General features: G+C 36.5%; 2 protein-coding genes and 1 long non-coding RNA gene across 5 annotated transcripts; 2 read left to right on the top strand and 1 right to left on the bottom strand.

Annotated features, from left to right (window-relative positions):
- The first annotated feature begins 1,404 nt into the window (after positions 1–1,404).
- LOC110693574 lies at positions 1,405–8,513 on the top strand. Its single transcript, XR_002505616.1, has 3 exons — positions 1,405–2,104; positions 7,650–7,744; positions 8,428–8,513. It is a non-coding gene; the product is annotated as an uncharacterized LOC110693574 (long non-coding RNA).
- Positions 4,076–9,156, bottom strand: LOC110693573 (uncharacterized protein At4g04980-like). Of its 2 annotated transcripts, XM_021870705.1 has the most exons (9): positions 8,972–9,156; positions 8,522–8,700; positions 7,809–7,994; positions 7,626–7,721; positions 7,092–7,212; positions 5,552–7,013; positions 5,130–5,460; positions 4,867–5,019; positions 4,076–4,541 (listed from the first exon to the last, which is right to left on the bottom strand). In XM_021870705.1, the coding sequence occupies exons 2-9, from the start codon at positions 8,579–8,581 to the stop codon at positions 4,338–4,340; spliced, it is 2,613 nt and encodes an 870-aa protein (XP_021726397.1). In that variant the 5' UTR covers positions 8,582–8,700; positions 8,972–9,156; the 3' UTR covers positions 4,076–4,337. The 2 variants fall into 2 exon arrangements, with proteins under 2 accessions (XP_021726397.1, XP_021726398.1); XM_021870706.1 differs by having other exon boundaries at positions 8,522–9,156.
- Positions 9,157–10,383: 1,227 nt separating this feature from the next.
- LOC110693572 (uncharacterized protein At4g04980-like) lies at positions 10,384–17,001 on the top strand. Of its 2 annotated transcripts, XR_002505615.1 has the most exons (7): positions 10,384–11,303; positions 11,955–13,715; positions 13,782–13,947; positions 14,028–14,192; positions 14,705–14,857; positions 14,961–15,578; positions 15,676–17,001. XR_002505615.1 is itself a non-coding variant. In XM_021870704.1 (6 exons), the coding sequence occupies exons 2-6, from the start codon at positions 13,369–13,371 to the stop codon at positions 15,165–15,167; spliced, it is 1,038 nt and encodes a 345-aa protein (XP_021726396.1). In that variant the 5' UTR covers positions 10,384–11,303; positions 11,955–13,368; the 3' UTR covers positions 15,168–17,001. The 2 variants fall into 2 exon arrangements, 1 of the variants encoding a protein (XP_021726396.1); XM_021870704.1 differs by having other exon boundaries at positions 14,961–17,001.
- The last annotated feature ends 28 nt before the right edge of the window (positions 17,002–17,029 follow it).

Genomic DNA, 17,029 nt, shown 5'->3' with positions numbered 1-17,029 from the left:
CCTGGCCAGACGCCGCCACCATGGCTGTGGCGTTCTGGCCAGACGCCGCCACCATGGCTGTGGCGTCCTGGCCAGACGCCACCCCTACTTTTTGTAATTTTTTTTTTTTTTTTTTTGTAATTTGTTATTTTTTTTTTTTTTGTAATTTTATTTAAAATTTTTGTAATTTTTTAAAAATTTTATTTAAAGTTTTTGTTTTTTTTAATTAAACATTAACACAAAAAATTCTGATTTAAAAAAATATATATACATTAAAAATAAAAACATTAACACATAAAACAAAAATATTAAACATTAACAAAAGAATTCTGATTTTCCAAAAAAAAAATATTAGACAAAAAAAAAAAAAAAAAAAAAAGTGGTAGGGCGCCTGGCCAGGACGCCCAGCCCCTGGTGGTGGCGTCTGCTCCGGCCGCCGGGACCAGGGGGCTGGCGTCTGACCTGGACGCCCAGCCACGGCGGTGGCGCCTCTGGAAAACGCCACAACCGTGGCTAGGCGTCCAGGTCAGACGCCAGCCCCCTGGTTCCGGCGGCCGGAGCAGACGCCACCACCAGGGGCTGGGCGTCCTGGCCAGGCGCCCCACCTCTTCTGGTTTTTTTTTTAAAAATTTTTTTTAAAAAAAACCCTGCCACCGTGAGCCGTCCTTCCCTCCGCCGCTGTGGCCGCCAAGTCCTTGCCTTGCCGCCTCAACATTGCCGTATTTTCGGGTGATTAGAGTGTGGGTATGAGTTAGATTTTTTTATTTTAGGTTTAGGGCAATAAGGTAAATTCAATATAGATTTGTGGGCTTTATGTGGAGATTTGCGAGCGATGTTTAGCGATCCACTATAATAGAACCTACAAAGTAAGTAAATGATGGAAAATTGGAGAGAAACCATACAAATTGTACCAAATGGAAATCAAAATTGAGAAAATGGGTCTAGCACAAGGTTATGTAATCCCTGGTTCATAAAGGCCTATACACATACATTTCACTATAAAAAAAAAGCGGAATAAAGATATTATAAAAGTGTAATGAATATACTTTTAAATGTAATGTAATGAACGTATATTTAGAATGAAAATAACATATTATTAAAATGTAATGAACATATACCTAGAGTGTTCTTTTAAGAATAAACTGTTAAATTAAATAATGTTCTTTATCACCATGTTTTTTTATTATCAGTATAATGTACTTTTATTTGTGACATAATGTTCATTGTTTATTTTTAAATTTTTTTGAATTTTGTCTTTAAATTATGGTGGTTGAATAAAAATAATGTCCATTACATTATACTATCATGCTCTTTATTAATATTACGAATGTTTTTTAGATATATAAAACAACTACGTATGTAGTACATATTCATTCCGCATTTGTATGCACCAAGCATGGTGCATACATCTCCATCAAGAAAATTTCAAAGGTTATGTGGGATTGGGGGTCAATATAATCAACCCAATAGACTATTATCCCTATTATTCAATGTTTGTATTCAAATTACTTGGACCATCGCATTTAATACCCAGTTTGTCTTGTATAATTTCTTAAGTTGTCTCCCTTAAATCCAATAATAAAAACATTGGCTTCAATTTAGTGATAAGTTTTGCATCACATATCAAACTCCGCTAGCTAGAGACACTAGGGTGAAATTTCCCTTACGCATTCCCCCTCTCTCCACTCACAAAGGGGTTAACCTGCAAACCCAAGCAGATGGATCTGTGAGAGATTCTAACCTGATAGGGTTCTTTTTCCTTACCTTTAAAAAAAAAAAGTCCAATCAAAACAACATTACAAACCGCACTTAGAAAATTTAAAGTTGTGACTTATCATACGCGGAACATAAATCAGTTAGGTTTATAAGATTCGGGTTCGTGACAAGCTGTTTGGGCCTATATGTTCATCTCGTCGTATCAATTGGGCTTATAATAATCCTATATGTATTCATCTCAACATATCCATCAAGATTATATGGAGCAACATATTATTACCAGTAGACTTCATTCCACTCTCAAGCAATCATCGGCGTTGAATGGCCAGGAAATGACTGCTCTTTAAAGGGAGAAACTTGGGAAAATCACTAACCTAGGCTATCTTAAAAGGAGATTATCGCCTAACTTGTAAGTTGTTAATTGCTTACTTATTCTTTGAATAATCAATATTCATGCTCACCAACTGTTCGATAAATTGTCTCTACCAGTTTTTAGTTAAATTATAACTACTTAAATCTTCGAAATTATTCAATGTAGATTAGCTACTATCGGGGAATTGTTCGAGGAAAACCGTTTCCATCGAAAAGTTTGTACTTTGTAAAGTCCAATAAGGGTAAATTACTGATAAAGAGAACAACTTTAACATACACGAATCATCGTTTAAAGCAATCATCATGCAAAAATCACGAGTCAATTGTTGACTTAGGGGTGAAACTAATGTGGTTTAAAACCGAACCAAACCATGCTTTTTTTAGAATATGATTCGGTGCGGTTTGAGGAATCCAAAACCGAATTAATATAGTTTGGTTTCAGTTTTAAGATTTGAAAAACCAAAAATCGAAATCCAAATAGAATTATGGCCCATATTTAAATTATAACTTAGCCCAATACTAATTCCTACCCTTGCCAAAAAATAATAAAACTTGTGTTTTTTGTTCCCAAGAATGTCAACCAATGTGGGCGATGTTGGAGTGAATGACCAATTAGATGGAGCAAAAAGAAATTCAATGTGGTTTGATTTTCTTTTGAAAAACCGAATTTAAAACGATGATCACTGATAAAGAGAACAACTTTAACAAATTAACATATATACAACTAGTATAAAATAATACGAGTATGTTATTTGTAATTTTAATGGGGTAAATTAAGAACAACTTTAACATATATAGTAGATAACTTCATAATATTGAATTAACCAGTGATCCTTTACACCCAAATGACCCAATGTACCAAGTAATGTGGTGCAATTTTTAAAATTCATTTAATTATAAGTGGGACAAGATCACAAGAGAGAATCAATAGGACATTATGGAAAAAGTAAAATTAAACAGAAATTAGGCAGCTTTATACTAGTACGAGACTGAGTGAGTACATGAGATATCGTTTTGCAAGTCTATCTTTTCAACTTTCGTTGTTTTAGAAATATTAGAATTAGAGTTGCAAGTATTTGTACCTATTGTCATTAGTTCATAACCCAAAATTAGATAGCCCAAACACCATTTGCAGTAATCTTTCCAAACGAAACTGAATTCCCTTACTAGGACTCTGGGAGTCTATGTATGATAAGAATTAGACGTACAATAAGGAAGGGTAGTGTGGTAGCTGGTCCTATCCATCCTATTTTTTCCATGATCTATGGGTTTTCAGGTGATGCTCTATTATGAGAAAGTGTGATCTTCAAGCATGTAAGATTAAATCTCGTGCAAGACACTCTAACGCTTAGACCTGTTAATTCCTGACCCGATTTCAAACCCGTTTTATTGAGAGAAAATCCAAGCCCGACCCAAATGACCCAAAATTGACCCGTTTTGACCCATTTATCATAATTTGTAATGATACAAGAAATCCAAACCACTTGAACCAAATGACCCAAACAACCCGAAACTCGACCCGAACCCAACCCGTTGACCCAAATTGACAGGTTTAGCCTACACTTATAACATTTGATTCAATAGCAAAATGAATAAATGATTTTAAAACACTAGGAATTATGCATTAAGTTCATTAGTAATGACTAATGAAGTAATGAGACATTGTATCACACAAGTCACTTGTCGCTCTCGTGGTTAGACCTTCATGTAGGGGTAAAACCTTCATGAATAGAGTGTCTTTCTTTGGCACTTTCACCCATTCCCTCCAAATCTCCTCATTATACCCTAACACATTTGTCAGTTGTGCACAACAAATAAGACTAGAAAAAAACCAAAGGATGTTATGGTGAAAATGGAATTTGACTAGAATAATGTCACTCAAAGAGATGCATCCTGAAGTTACATACAAAACAAAAAATGTTATATTATGTAGAACTGTAGAAGTCTTAGAAAGAAATAAATAAATGGTGGCCGTGCAAACATATGTACGGATCATATATTACATAAAGCAGCATATAGATAGCCAGAGATTAGCTAGCTATGCTGCAGAAAATTCTTCCTCAAGTCTCATCAGTGATGTACGCTCTTGGTGGAATCTAACATCTACGAATTTGCCGTTCAAGGAAACTGGGGCATCATCAGAATGACCCTTGTATGCTCAATAAGAAATGCTTGAACAGAAAAGAATAAAAATAAAGACTTAAGAAAAAATTCTAATGTATTTACTATAAATAGGTTAATATTATAATTTTAGTAAAGGAGTTGATCACTTAATCTTCCATGGGATCGGTCTCTATTTCTTGAGCTAACTCCCTTGTTAGGCTGTCTGCGCGCTCATCTTGTCCTCCTGCAAAAGAATAGACTTTAAAGGCAAACTGGAAAGCCCTCCAGAGCATCTTGGCGCATACATTTTTCTGCCCTCCTGCTTTGGACCAAGCTTGATCATTTGATGCTGCCTTTGCATCTCTTCTCTCCTATAATTCCAAATTTTAAAAAAATAAATTGACTTGTATTAGTTCTGTTTTCTGTTACTAAATCCTGCAACCTTCATTTCATTATAAGTATGTGTATGTGTCACAGTGTCAGATATGATTCTTGATTGTCCAACATTGGTATGAACTGTATATAAAACCTTCACTTCTTTTTGGATTTAATGCATAGCTGAGCTCAACACATGGACATGTACTTGTGTTTGACATGAGCACCCGAGTTGGATTAGCACAAGTTTTGTTTTACTTGGACAAAAGAGAATATATGTAAAACTTAAAATATGTAATTTGGTTGGTTTGGCTTAACTACCTTTAGTGCCAATTCCATGCAGCTTGATGAGACGTCCACCATTGCTTCCTTAATCTTGACGAGAATTTGAAAGTCAAAATGAATGTTGTGGCTTTGAAACTTCTTTGCTTCTTCATCTTTGGTTCGTTCCAAACCTTCCAGTTCTCCTTTAATCTGTGTGAAAATAAAGTTTGTTATGTTGAGGTTGTACTGATTGTTGCTATACTTAACATGATAACCAAACTAAAATCTTATCCTTGATATTGCTTCTAAGGTTGATTTACCTTGTTGAAGTATTTCTCGACTTTGTCAAGAAGCTGGGCCGAAGGAGACTCCATTTTCCAGTTTTGTAATTCAGATAATATTCCATCAAGTTTTTTATACAATGCTGCTGCCATCCTCAAGGCTTCTAGTTTTTTGACCGGGAAACCTTCAAACCTTGCAAAAACCTGGCTCTCATCTGTGAGGACTTCAAGTGTGGATTCTACTTTCTGATAGAATTTAAGCAGTTCATTCATGTCCTTTGTCTGGAATGAGCTCAGAGTACCTTGCATCTCCTTAATTGTTTTTCCATACTTTTCAACATCTTCCTCAATTTGCATGAAGTATGCTGACCTGAAAGTTCAGTATGGCAGTAGTTAAGTAGTGTTCTTCTATGCTACACAGTCCAAAAATAGAATGTGAAAAGCAGTCATATTTCAGCTACCTTTTAGTCATCTCTGCAAGTGCATCGGCCATGCTCTGTCCTCCACCAGAACTACCATTACTCCCTCCTCCTTTTTTCCCTTGAGAAGATTTTCCTGTTAAAGATGATCCTTCCACCTTTCCCTTGAGCAAACGGTATAAGTTTCCCATGTGAGATGACCTTTTCAATTTTGTGGTGCTCTTTGCACGAAGGGACCTAGCACCCGGAGGAGGAGGTGGTGGTCCACCTCCTTTACCAGGCATAGGTGGTGGTGGTGCTTGTGGGCCACCCTTCGAGCCAAATGGAGGTGGTGGTGGAGGTGGTGCAGCCCCACCAGGAGGTGGTGGAGGAGGAGGGCCCCTAGAACCAGGGGATGGAGGTGGTGGTGGAGCTCTTGCTCCAGGAGGCGGTGGAGGTGGAGGGGCCCTTGAACCAGGGGGTGGAGGTGGTTGTGGAACTCCCACACTAGGAGGTGGTGGAGGAGGAGGGGCTCTTGAACTAGGGGGTGGAGGTGGAGCTCCTACACTATGTGGTGGAGGAGGAGGGGGAGGAGGGGCCTTTGAACAAGGGGGTGGAGGTGGTGGCGGAGGTGATGGAACCGCAGCCATAGATGGAAGTGTTGCACTAGATGGGGGCGGAGGAGGAGGAGGCCTTGAGTTGTAAGGAAGTGATGGAGCACTGGAAATGGATGGAGGAGGCGGTGGTGGTGGAGTCCTTAAATTTAACGGTGGGGGTGGGGGTGGGGGAGGAGTTATTGCATTATTAGGTGGTGGAGGGGGTGCAGTTAATTGTGGTGGTGGTGGTGGAGGTTGTGGTGGGGGTGAGTGCAACTGCTTGACCGGTGGAAATGATGACATGACAGTTGGTGACGATGGGGTAGATGGTGGTGGTGTAATTACTTCTTCTGATGGAAGTTGAACTTGTAAATTTGGTTTTAGTGATTGTTTTAGGTTCTCTTGACCACTGGACTCCAACTTGGATTTTGAGGATGGTGGTTGAAGTGCCTCATTACTTTCCATGTCTATGATCATGGGAACTGGCCCTTGTTCTGTATCCGCCTCAGTCTTTACCTCACTATTTCCTTTTTTCCCATCTTCCATTGGAATGATAGTTGGCCCTTTGCTGTTCTTCTGGTTCTGCATATTATTCTGAAGGATCATATGGAAAGAGAGGCGCTTCCAATCCATTGCACTCAATTTCTCTACTGCTTGAACCCTGAGATCCCAAAGACGAGGAGGAGAATAACTACCATACTCTCCATATCTTGGGGACTCAGGTAGGACGGAAGTTGGGGTATGAGGTGAAGCACAAGTTGATGGACCTAGATCAAATGATCTCCTGTCAAAAGAGATGGACCTTGAGCTTAAGCTTCGGCTTGGACTTGAGCTTGAGCTATAGTCCTTTGGTTCATCCTCTTCCATTACATCAAACCTCTCTTTCGCTGTCCTGTTAATGCAGTCCAATATAGTCACCACTATCTTAGCTGCAAGACAAAGATCATCCTATCTTAGCAAGCAGAATTCTGTTGTAATTAAGGATACTTGAAAGAATATAAACCTACCGAGTTCCTCCAAGGGGATTTTTTCAACATTGCTATACTTGAACTTGTCCCTCACCCTAGGATCTTCTATCCATGCTGAATCTCCCACACACTTTAGGACTTCATAAAAGCTGATCAATCCCTGATAAATCACAATGAGATATATGTTTTAATTAGTTCGCTAATCCTCTTGGATATATACGGTCCACTCAGTTGGCATTAGTATTAATGGCAATTATAATGAATTCGTGTTTAGTTTAGTTATGAATTTTACAAATCTTTATGGCAAGGGTTATGCATATGCTAATTGCTACCTCATTTCTTAGTCTGCTTTTGTTGATAGAATTTCTTTAACTGTCAATTTTGCTTTAGAAAAGCTAATAACTGGTAATACAAACTTGTCATGAAAAACACATGTTTGAGATAGAGTTGCATTACTAAAGATTGAAATGAAGATTTTCTGTGCAGAACTACACACATATCTTTACCTTTACCATCCTTCAATACTTTTTTACCAAATTGGCTATAAGGAGATTAAACGGAAAATTTACTAACCTCATGTGTGTTTCTCTCCTTCAGTTTTGCTGTTGGAACACAGTGTACAAATTCAGGGTACATTCGATGAAGATCCTCTCCTGTCAAAATTAGCAGCTGCAGGAACAAAAGACAATGATGTAAGTTTCAAACAATAATGTTAAAAAAAGCATTTTTCTTAAGAAAAGAAGAGTATTGGGGTACCTCATGTATTGGAACAGAGCCATTTAGGGGAGGAATATCAAAGATGTCCCTAAAAGTCATGATCCTCTTCCTCAGCTCCATGAACATTAGAATGTTGTTGCCATTGCTTTCTCTGTTGCCTGACTTGGGAGTCGGGATTTCCATCTCTTTCTGTTGTTTGACATGCGTATTAGATAGCTTAGTCGGCTGCAATACAAAACAAAAATCATCTTATTTGATCAGCCATATTGATAATTTTGAATTCAGGCTTACCCATACATTCTTGTTGGAGCCTTAGAAGAAATACATATAAGAATTGAAGGTTTAAGTAATATTTTCGGTTTATTTGAGGGTTTTATGATCATTTTCTTGGACAACATGGTGATGAATGACAGAATTTAGCAGATATAGCTGTGAATATCAATATGAAAGCAAAGAATGTAAGCTTAGAAATGATCGTGGTTTTTTTGTTTTTGTTTTTGAAATCGAGGTTTATGATGTTCTTGCTAGACGAAAAGGATGAGGATTTTATTGGTTTAGGAACTTTACCATGATGAATTACTGATGATGAAGATATTTAATGCAAGATTGATACAACTATCTCATATACATTATTTTCTGGGTTTGTTTGCATTTGCAGGTTGATAAACTTTTTTTTGCTAATGCTCCAAAATTCTGAAAAACTTTACTACAAGAATGTAGAAATGTTCTAAGAAGAAAAGCCACCAATATACCTGCAATTTGACCGTTCTTCGACGAAACAACGAAGGAATACAGGAAGTGGCTCCAGCCATTGTAAGGTCAGGATGACTTTTTATTTTATACAATTTTCTTCATTAATTAATTATTTTTTTTTTTTGGTATTTTTGATGATGATCTTGATATGAAAATCAAATGACGCGTTCCATTACACCTGTATAGGTAGAATAATTAATACCAAAGATGATAAAATAGTGCAATAAAAAGGAGAAAAATGATCAACAATAAAAGAATGTTTCAACGTTCAAAAAACTGTAATTTATTCGAAATAGGCGTGCAGGACATTTTTGTTCAGAATATTGTAAGGAAAAGAAAGGGGTCGGGGTGGGGAGGAGGGTGGCTCTCCACAAAAGAGAGAACCTGAGAAAGGTTTTCCTTTAAGAAGGTGCCTAAGACGACGGTTTCGAAATTATCTGGAAATTTACCTGTTTAGTTTTTCATTTTCTGTTTTAGAACAGAAATTTTAGATAAGGCCTCCTAATTATCCCCATTGCAACGGCTATATGAATTCCTTAAACATTTCCATGGTAGACAGCTCAGAGGTCAATACACTATCTGTAAAGCCCCTTTTGTTGCCTTGTTTGGGTTTATTTTTCAGGTTAAAATTATCAAAAAAGGCTTCTTATTTTTAGAAATGCTGTTATATAATTACTATTTTTTTTGGTTAATTGCTGTAATTTTTTCATCTGTTATTTTCCTCTATGGTTGAAATAGAATCTAATCATCACAAATGGCAATTTCATACAGTGATTAAAAGTAAAAAAAAAAAAATTCAATCATGCCAATCAAAAATAGTGATGTAAAATAAATATCAGGTTTTAGATATTGAGCTCAGTCGATTTAAATTCTGATTTGCATGCATTAGACAATATTTATTGCACGAGTATCTTCATTGTATAATAGATTCAGTACAACCAAAGTTATTTCTTGGCTCATGTGGTCGCAAGGTATAAACACATAAAAAAAAAAAAAAACACTCCGTAACCTTTGTTGTACCATGGACAAGGTGCAAGTGTACAACCCATTGTACATATAAAATTGCCCTTTATGTAGGACCAAATTATTTTAATTTTGTTAATATGTATTTTGGGTCCTAATTAGTCTAATTGATTATTTGATTTTGTTTAGTTATTTTGAAGGGAAATAGCTACCTAATTTAGTCACATATATGAGATATATCCATGGTTTACATCAGAAAATCTCTAAATATTATTTGCAACTTATGGTGAATATTGTATGATCTAAATATCATTTCTTGTCAATATCATACAGATAAGTCCATATTTTGCCTCAATTTCAAAGACATACATAATCGAAGAAGTAAATCTAATAACTCTGTGACATTAGATCCCTTTATGATTTGAATCACTTTCTAAGAAAATGAAACATGAAGGAAAATATATTGGATGTTTGTCAATATGGCTTGTAATACAATCAGGGTTGAATACAGTTAACTAGTAATAAAAAAATTGCGGCTTGAAATTCTGTCAACCACAAAAATATTGATTAAAAATGAAATTTCAAAATTTCAAATTAAAAATTAGAGAAGCAAATAGCTTGACCCTGATAGATTTGACTGTTCAGCACACTTTAGTTTAATAATTAGGAAGCAGGTTTAAACAAAATCAGTCTTTAGTTAGATGAACTGATAGCCGTACCTACATGCATAATTTGAAAGGGACTAAAGAACCTTAGAAGAAACTTCATTAAACTATAGACCATTCTTTGGATCAATTAGCTCCATGCATTCCATATTGAATCATGCATTGTATATGTCCTGCCTTATTAGAAAGTCACGGTCAAATATCTTAAGCATTGGTGGAAGGCATGTAGATTTTGAATTAGTAAGAACATGCTCCAGCCAATTCATGGCTGCAGCACTACATTAGAGTAATCATGACAAACTGAGAAAATGACCATATAAAATAATGATCTCATTAAATTTCCACACCCCCTTTTCTATTTCCCCTTCCTAGCGAAAATCTTATTTTAAAAAAAAATGGAAAAAGACTCAAACAAATTGAAAGAAAAGAGAGTTTTTAAAGAAAAAATGGAGAGGCTTCCAAGGAATTTCGTTTGAGTTAAGTGCCAATGCTCCTCCACCTCTGATTCAGGGAGATTGTTAGACTTTATTAAGGCTACTTACATAAGTTTTTTCCAGTAGTTATACTATGAATCTTTGTATGCATCATGGTTGTGTCAACACATATACTAGGTACAAGGGTGTTTGATGATCAAACTCGAGCTGCTCTGGAAAGTTTCTCTTACCAACGCTGATTCTAATTGTTGTCTTCTATATGTACAAATAATACATACTCAACCTTCTCTAGTTAAATCTTTGCATCTAGAAGCAAGCTTTTGTCTGGTTCCTAGCTGCGATGAATTTTTTTTGTTCATCACAGGGATTTATCAGAGGATCATTCATTTGTTTATCAGGGCTGTGATGAACATATTGGCCTAACATGTAGTTTTTTATGTTGAAAGTCCATTTTTATGTTTGTTTAAGGAGTTTCATAAGATCAATGTTCACACTTCTGATGGAAAACACAAGATGTGTTAATTTGAGTAAGGAAATTTGCAGTGAAATATGGAAATTATATGTGAGCTTGCTGAAGCCATTGGTGAAAGAGAATCTGACATAATATTCACTTTGGAGGTCTTTTCTGGCCTCTACACGTCCAATATTGCTTTGGATATTGAAAGTGTCTTGTGGAAACTGCAAAGTGGGCTGAAAGAGTGCAAGTTATACAAATTTTGGTAATTCTTCTTGGCACCATCTAATGCTTTGCTGTTATCTAGTATAGTATACTTATTGAATATTTTCCCTAACCTTATATATAATTGAGTGTTGTATGTTGTTAATCCTTCCAATAAATACTGTGATCATAGGACGGAAGGTCTGCATAAAAGATAAAACTGGGGACAATAGTGAAGATATTGGGTTTCTAGCTTGTGATGGAGCTGCAGTGCTTTCATAGTCCCTCTTTATACAAGTCCATTGTTGAATTGGTTTCTTAAAATGTTGTAGACAATAGTGAAGACATTGGGTTTTCTAGCTTGTGATGTAGCTTTGAAAACAGATGGATTAATGCTGAAAGTGTCTCTCAGGCAAGCGTAGGTTTGCTGCTAGAGGGTAGCCAAATCGAACACTAAAGGCTGACTTACTTTTGTCATGATATTCCTGTATAAGTTTAAAGGACTTCTTTTTATTTAAGATAATATATCATCCTGAAACACAAAAATAAGAGTTTTTTCATTGTTGAATCATATGGGATGGACAATGTTTGTATAAAAAAGAACATATGGAATCTTCTTACATGAGATGCTTGTCTGAGTTTTTGTATTCTATCTCCTTACATGACATTACTTGTGAGATGTTAGTCTATTAATTTTCATCATAACCTGCAGCATGCAGTATAACAGTACCAGAGGAAACAGAGAAGTGCTACTGATAGGGGTTAACTACTATATACAACAGCATTACTGAACTACTCAAAAAGAATGACAAATGCAGAATGTCGATTCAGATTGAATCCAGCAGGAAATTGTGAAAGTCTACTGTCTTGAGTTCCTGACTCCTAAATCTCCTGAACATCTTGTGCAATTTTGTCAAGGACGGTTGTTCTGATCTAACATGTATCATGCATTCTTGCTAGGAGAAGTTGTACAACCGTACTGATACAGTGATTCCTGGTGTGGTTCGAGAATCATTGACACTTAAAGCAGTGCTTCGTTCTTAGTGCAGTTAATGGTGGTTTTCACTCTATAGTGAGTATCACTGAGAATGATAACGGGCAAGTACTGGTAACTATGGTCTCACTATTTCTCTTTGCTTTCACTGTCCTAAAGCACATGCCATTTGAGTATGGAACAAATATATTAGAGTACTAAGAAATAAAAAAACATGGTTCGAAGATATATTAAAGAATAATAATTCTGATCTGAAGAATATTTTGTCAAGTGGCTTCTTGCATAATATATTTGTGATTAGTTAAATCCGAAATATATGAACACAAGAATGATGGGTTAGACATAAAAATACTACAAGGAGATTAACGCGGCTTATGATTTTAATGTTTTAAATTGCTTTATATATACTTTGTGTAAATAGCAGATGTGATAATGATATTAACTGATAATAATGGACTAAAATTATTAATATTATTGACTTGATGATCGTGGTAAGGTGCATGTCCTTAATAGCTAAGAAAACATGTATTGAATGCAAATGCTTTATTTTATATGTTGTGTGTCCAATCTGTCCAAAATTAGCATTCATTTTGACGGCATCATTTGAACTAGTAACGTGACTACTTAATTCAAGCGTGCAGAGTAAGTTACTTTCAGGAAGAGAAGAAGATTGGCCAGGTATGCAGTATGTGTTTTTTTTAAAATTTATATCCAAATTTAAATCCAAAGAAATAAACTGTTATCAAATTCTTTTGGGAAAAAAAAATAGCCTTTCACATTGATTACCAGCCAACCAACGTATGCATTTTATGTTTATAATACTTGGTTTTTTCTTTGAAAGCATCAATGATAATTTGGTCAACTTCTGATTCAAGCATAATCACAATATATACAAGATGTACTAGCTACTTCTCCCCATCCAACTCCAAAACTAAACACAAGACCGCGATCTTCATCCACATATTCAACCCCTTTTGGTGGAGCTACACCCTGGACAACCTGTCGATATAGTCTAATACGGTGGGAAAGGGGTGTAGCTCCACCACCACTCAGTAGTAGATTGCAAAAAATAGTACAACCTCTCTTAGTTTCATTAAGATTAGAAGTTCCTTGCGTGGTTAAAAAAAAAAAAATGGTTAGTGAACGTAGTGCTACACCGCCTATGACTTTGCCTGGTAAAGATGATGAGCCATTACTACCACTTATGCCTGGCAATGGAGGTAAACCCTCACCTCCCTTGTCTGGAAAAGGAGGTGGACCGCCACCACCTCCACCGAAGTTTATAAGCAAGAAGAAAGCCACAACAAGTTTAAAGAGGTCTACTGAAATGGGGAACTTGTTTCGGCTCCTAAGGGGATTGATGGAAGGATCTTGTTTAGGTGAGGGATCATCTCGAGGAAGGAAGACGGGTGGTGGGAGTAATGGCGGATCTAGTGGTGGACAAAGCATGAATGATGCACTAGCAGAAATAGCCAGAAGGTACGACTGTACTTAGCTAGCTTAAATATGTGTCTTCAGAATTTGTTTAACTGTGGCTTATTTCAGGTCAACATACTTCCAGCAAATTGAAGAAGATGTAAGAACACATGATAAGACAATTAAGGGGATTCAATCTTCTCTTAGCTCATTCAAAACAAAGGACATGGATGTACTACTTAAATTCTACCAAGAAGTAGAATCAAAACTCGACATCCTAACAGATGAAAGCCAGGTCTTAATCTTGATCAATAATTATGCTAGTGTATCTCTTGCTTTTGTAAAATGATATTGATTTGTAATCTTGTATAACAGGTTCTAGCAAGGTTTGAAGGCTTCCCGGGGAAGAAATTAGATGCCTTGAGGATGGCAGCAGTGCTATACAAAAAACTGAGTGCAACTCTATCTGAGCTACATAACTGGAAAATCGAGTCACCTCTGGCTCAGCTTCTTGATAAAGTTGAGAAATACTTCAACAAGGTAACTGAAAAAGAGAGTTTCATTTTCATATACTTTGTACTAGTATTTGAAATCTTAGCTACTGTTGTTGTCACCACTACAACACAAAGCACAAAATTTTTGAACTGAACTTTTACTAACAGCTTCTATCAGTTCTATGTATTCATTTCAGCTTTTTGTGTACACTGTTTTAGTCTATGGCTCTTTGAAATTGAAGCAATAGCCAACGGCATCTTATAGGATTTCGAAGAACTTAGCATGCTTAAAATCAATTATTTGGTGGTCTAGGGAATGAATGAAAAGGGTTATGATCATATATATAAATTAGTTACATAACAAATGCATTTGTTATTTGATTATCCAACTTAAACCAATGCATTATTCATTATAATTTACCTAATTGATTTTTATGTATCTGAAAGAAAATGGACAAAGTCGATGGGAAATATGAATGGGAGTTAGTTTAAAACATGGTACAATGAAAAGGGAGTTTTGTTTTGATGCAATATTTCACTAACAGAAGATTAATGTAGATTAAAGGGGAAATGGAAGCCATAGAACGAACCAAAGATGAAGAAGAAAAGAAATTTCAGAGCCATGGCATCCACTTGGACTTCAACATTATCTTAAAGATCAAGGAAGCCATGGTGAATGTCTCATCGAGCTGCATTGAGCTGGCTCTCAAGGTAAATATGTAAATCAATCATTTATTTAGCTTTATTATTGAAAAACATATATACCTTTCTTGACTCCCTTAAATTGACTGTTTTCCACTTTCCTCCATTCTAGGAGAAAAGGGAAGCTAAGGCAGAAATAAATGATCAAACTTTGTCAAAAGCAAGAAATCGACAGAAGAAAGTAGACACTGATACTCTTTGGAGGATTTTCCAGTTCTCTTTTAAAGTGTATTCTTTTGCTGGAGGGCAAGATGAGCGCGCTGAAAGGTTGGCAAAAGAGCTAGCTATGGAGATACAGGCTGACCCCATGAAGGATTAACTTATTTGTCCATTAACCAATTGCACACATAGTATTAGTCACATCTCTGCTGTACATGAATTATAAGTTAAGCTTAGTTATTTGTTCCTGATGAATCATCAATTCACAAGTTAAGGGATGCTATGATGCCTACTTTCCTGCAGTCTGAGATCTTAGTTGTTTTGTTTCTGATGAATATTCAACTCACAAGCCAAGAAATATTGTGATGCCTACTTCTCTGCAGAATGCAGTACATATATCAGAAGTCTAAACACTACTTCATGCAAGGTTCTTCAAATCCGAGGTTGCAATTACGAGTCAAAGTCATAGTAAAAGTATAAGTGACATGGGTCGCATGACTGTTTGTCATAAATTTGAGTAGATGCCCACAGATTGTGCACCAGAGGGCTGCAGGATGCAATGCTATTGCAGGTCAGTGGAGATCTTCTTACAATGATGAACAAGATCAGATTGAGCCTATATTGTTCAGAAGCTAGCAAGCAACTTAACATGGAATTTGAATTTGCAGCTGTATGTGGAAAAAAAAAAAGCAATCAATGGTAGTTTCATCGATTAACGACACTTCAGGACAAGAACTGAGGAGCAATATGAAATATCCTGAATTAAATCAGGTTGCTGAAACAGTTGGAAACATCATCTGAAGTAAACTTTGTATTGGGAATGGGCATTGAATGTACAAAGTAAACTAAGTACTTTGGAAGAAAAGGAAAGAAAAAAAATCAAGGGGGTATAGCTTGCAACTGTACATGCCTACTTCAATGTGTAATTAATGCTGATATAAAGAAATATGCAATCGGTCTATCTATAGATGGCAAGGTACCTGCTTGAGAAGATGTGCTCGGGCATTTGCATCATTGTATGTTCACCTGTGTGATCATAATCATAATCATAATCTTGGCTTGCAGCTTTCGTAGAGAGGCGGCATCTGGAACTATATATCTAATATCTATGTCGCATTTGCATTCATGATATTTGCACTCTCTGATGTGGCACATATCATGAACATCCTGCCTTGTTGGGTATACCCTCTACAACTGCTAGCATTGCCTGTGTGAGCTCTCTTGTAAGGGATAATAATTGGCAGTTGAAAGCCAGCTATCTCGCTTATCAGTATCATATAACTAGGGATGTCATTCAAGGCCATGTAATTTCCTGCCCATCTTAAGTATGTTGTGTTCCGTGACTGAGGTGAAGGCTAATTACACAGGAAGTGCTCAGGGTTTGGCCAGCTCATGTACTCTATCTACAGACCAGAGGCCTGGAGCATATGCTTACAGTATCACAGTAAAGGGCCCTCAATTCCATCAATGACCTAAGTACATGAGCATATGCTCATGTACTTAGGTCATTGATGGAATTGAGTTACATACTAACACCAATGGTTTCCCAGAGGCTAGATCAGATCATTCAGATGTCATCACAAACAGCTGAATCTGTCGTCAATTCCTGTGAATTCTGTGATCAAGCAGATTGATAGGAGCATGTTGTATATGATTACAACCTCCTTCAGATTATCAGCCAGCTAAGGAAATCATGGTAGGTCACCGATCGAGAGTCTGAGCTGCAGTGGTAGAGTGGAATTCTCAGCCAAAAAGTGTCCCAAAGTATCCTGTATGCAAACTTTGCTTATGGTAATGCTTGTATTACTTGAATTTGACTACTTGTCTGCTCTTTTAATTGTGTAATGGTAATGCTGTTAGAGGACCAACTCAACCAAAAGCTTAAACTGAGGCTCTGATACCATGTTAGAGGACCAACTCAACCAAAAGCTTAAACTGATGGTTGAGGCCCAGGAATATGTTTTATACTCTATCAAATGCTTGTATTACTTCCCCTTGACAATTTGCACTGTTATTTTCTTA

This window comes from Chenopodium quinoa, unplaced genomic scaffold (assembly GCF_001683475.1).
Source record: "Chenopodium quinoa cultivar QQ74 unplaced genomic scaffold, ASM168347v1, whole genome shotgun sequence".
In the NCBI taxonomy this organism is placed as follows: domain Eukaryota; kingdom Viridiplantae; phylum Streptophyta; class Magnoliopsida; order Caryophyllales; family Amaranthaceae; genus Chenopodium; species Chenopodium quinoa.
The sequence above is the reverse complement of the archived record's forward strand: the minus strand, read 5'-3'. Positions and strand labels throughout refer to the sequence as shown.

Bases quoted from the DNA above. Each gene is read 5' to 3' on its own strand.
- LOC110693573 (XM_021870706.1), bottom strand. From the start codon at position 8,581: ATGGCTGGAGCCACTTCCTGTATTCCTTCGTTGTTTCGTCGAAGAACG. The intron at 7,722-7,808 runs GTACCCCAATAC...TTGTTCCTGCAG, and splicing joins GCTCTGTTCCAATACATGAG to CTGCTAATTTTGACAGGAGA. The intron at 7,213-7,625 runs GTTAGTAAATTT...GTGATTTATCAG, and splicing joins AGGAGAGAAACACACATGAG to GGATTGATCAGCTTTTATGA.
- LOC110693572 (XM_021870704.1), top strand. From the start codon at position 13,369: ATGGTTAGTGAACGTAGTGCTACACCGCCTATGACTTTGCCTGGTAAA. The intron at 14,193-14,704 runs GTAACTGAAAAA...AGATTAATGTAG, and splicing joins TTGAGAAATACTTCAACAAG to ATTAAAGGGGAAATGGAAGC. The intron at 14,858-14,960 runs GTAAATATGTAA...CCTCCATTCTAG, and splicing joins GCATTGAGCTGGCTCTCAAG to GAGAAAAGGGAAGCTAAGGC.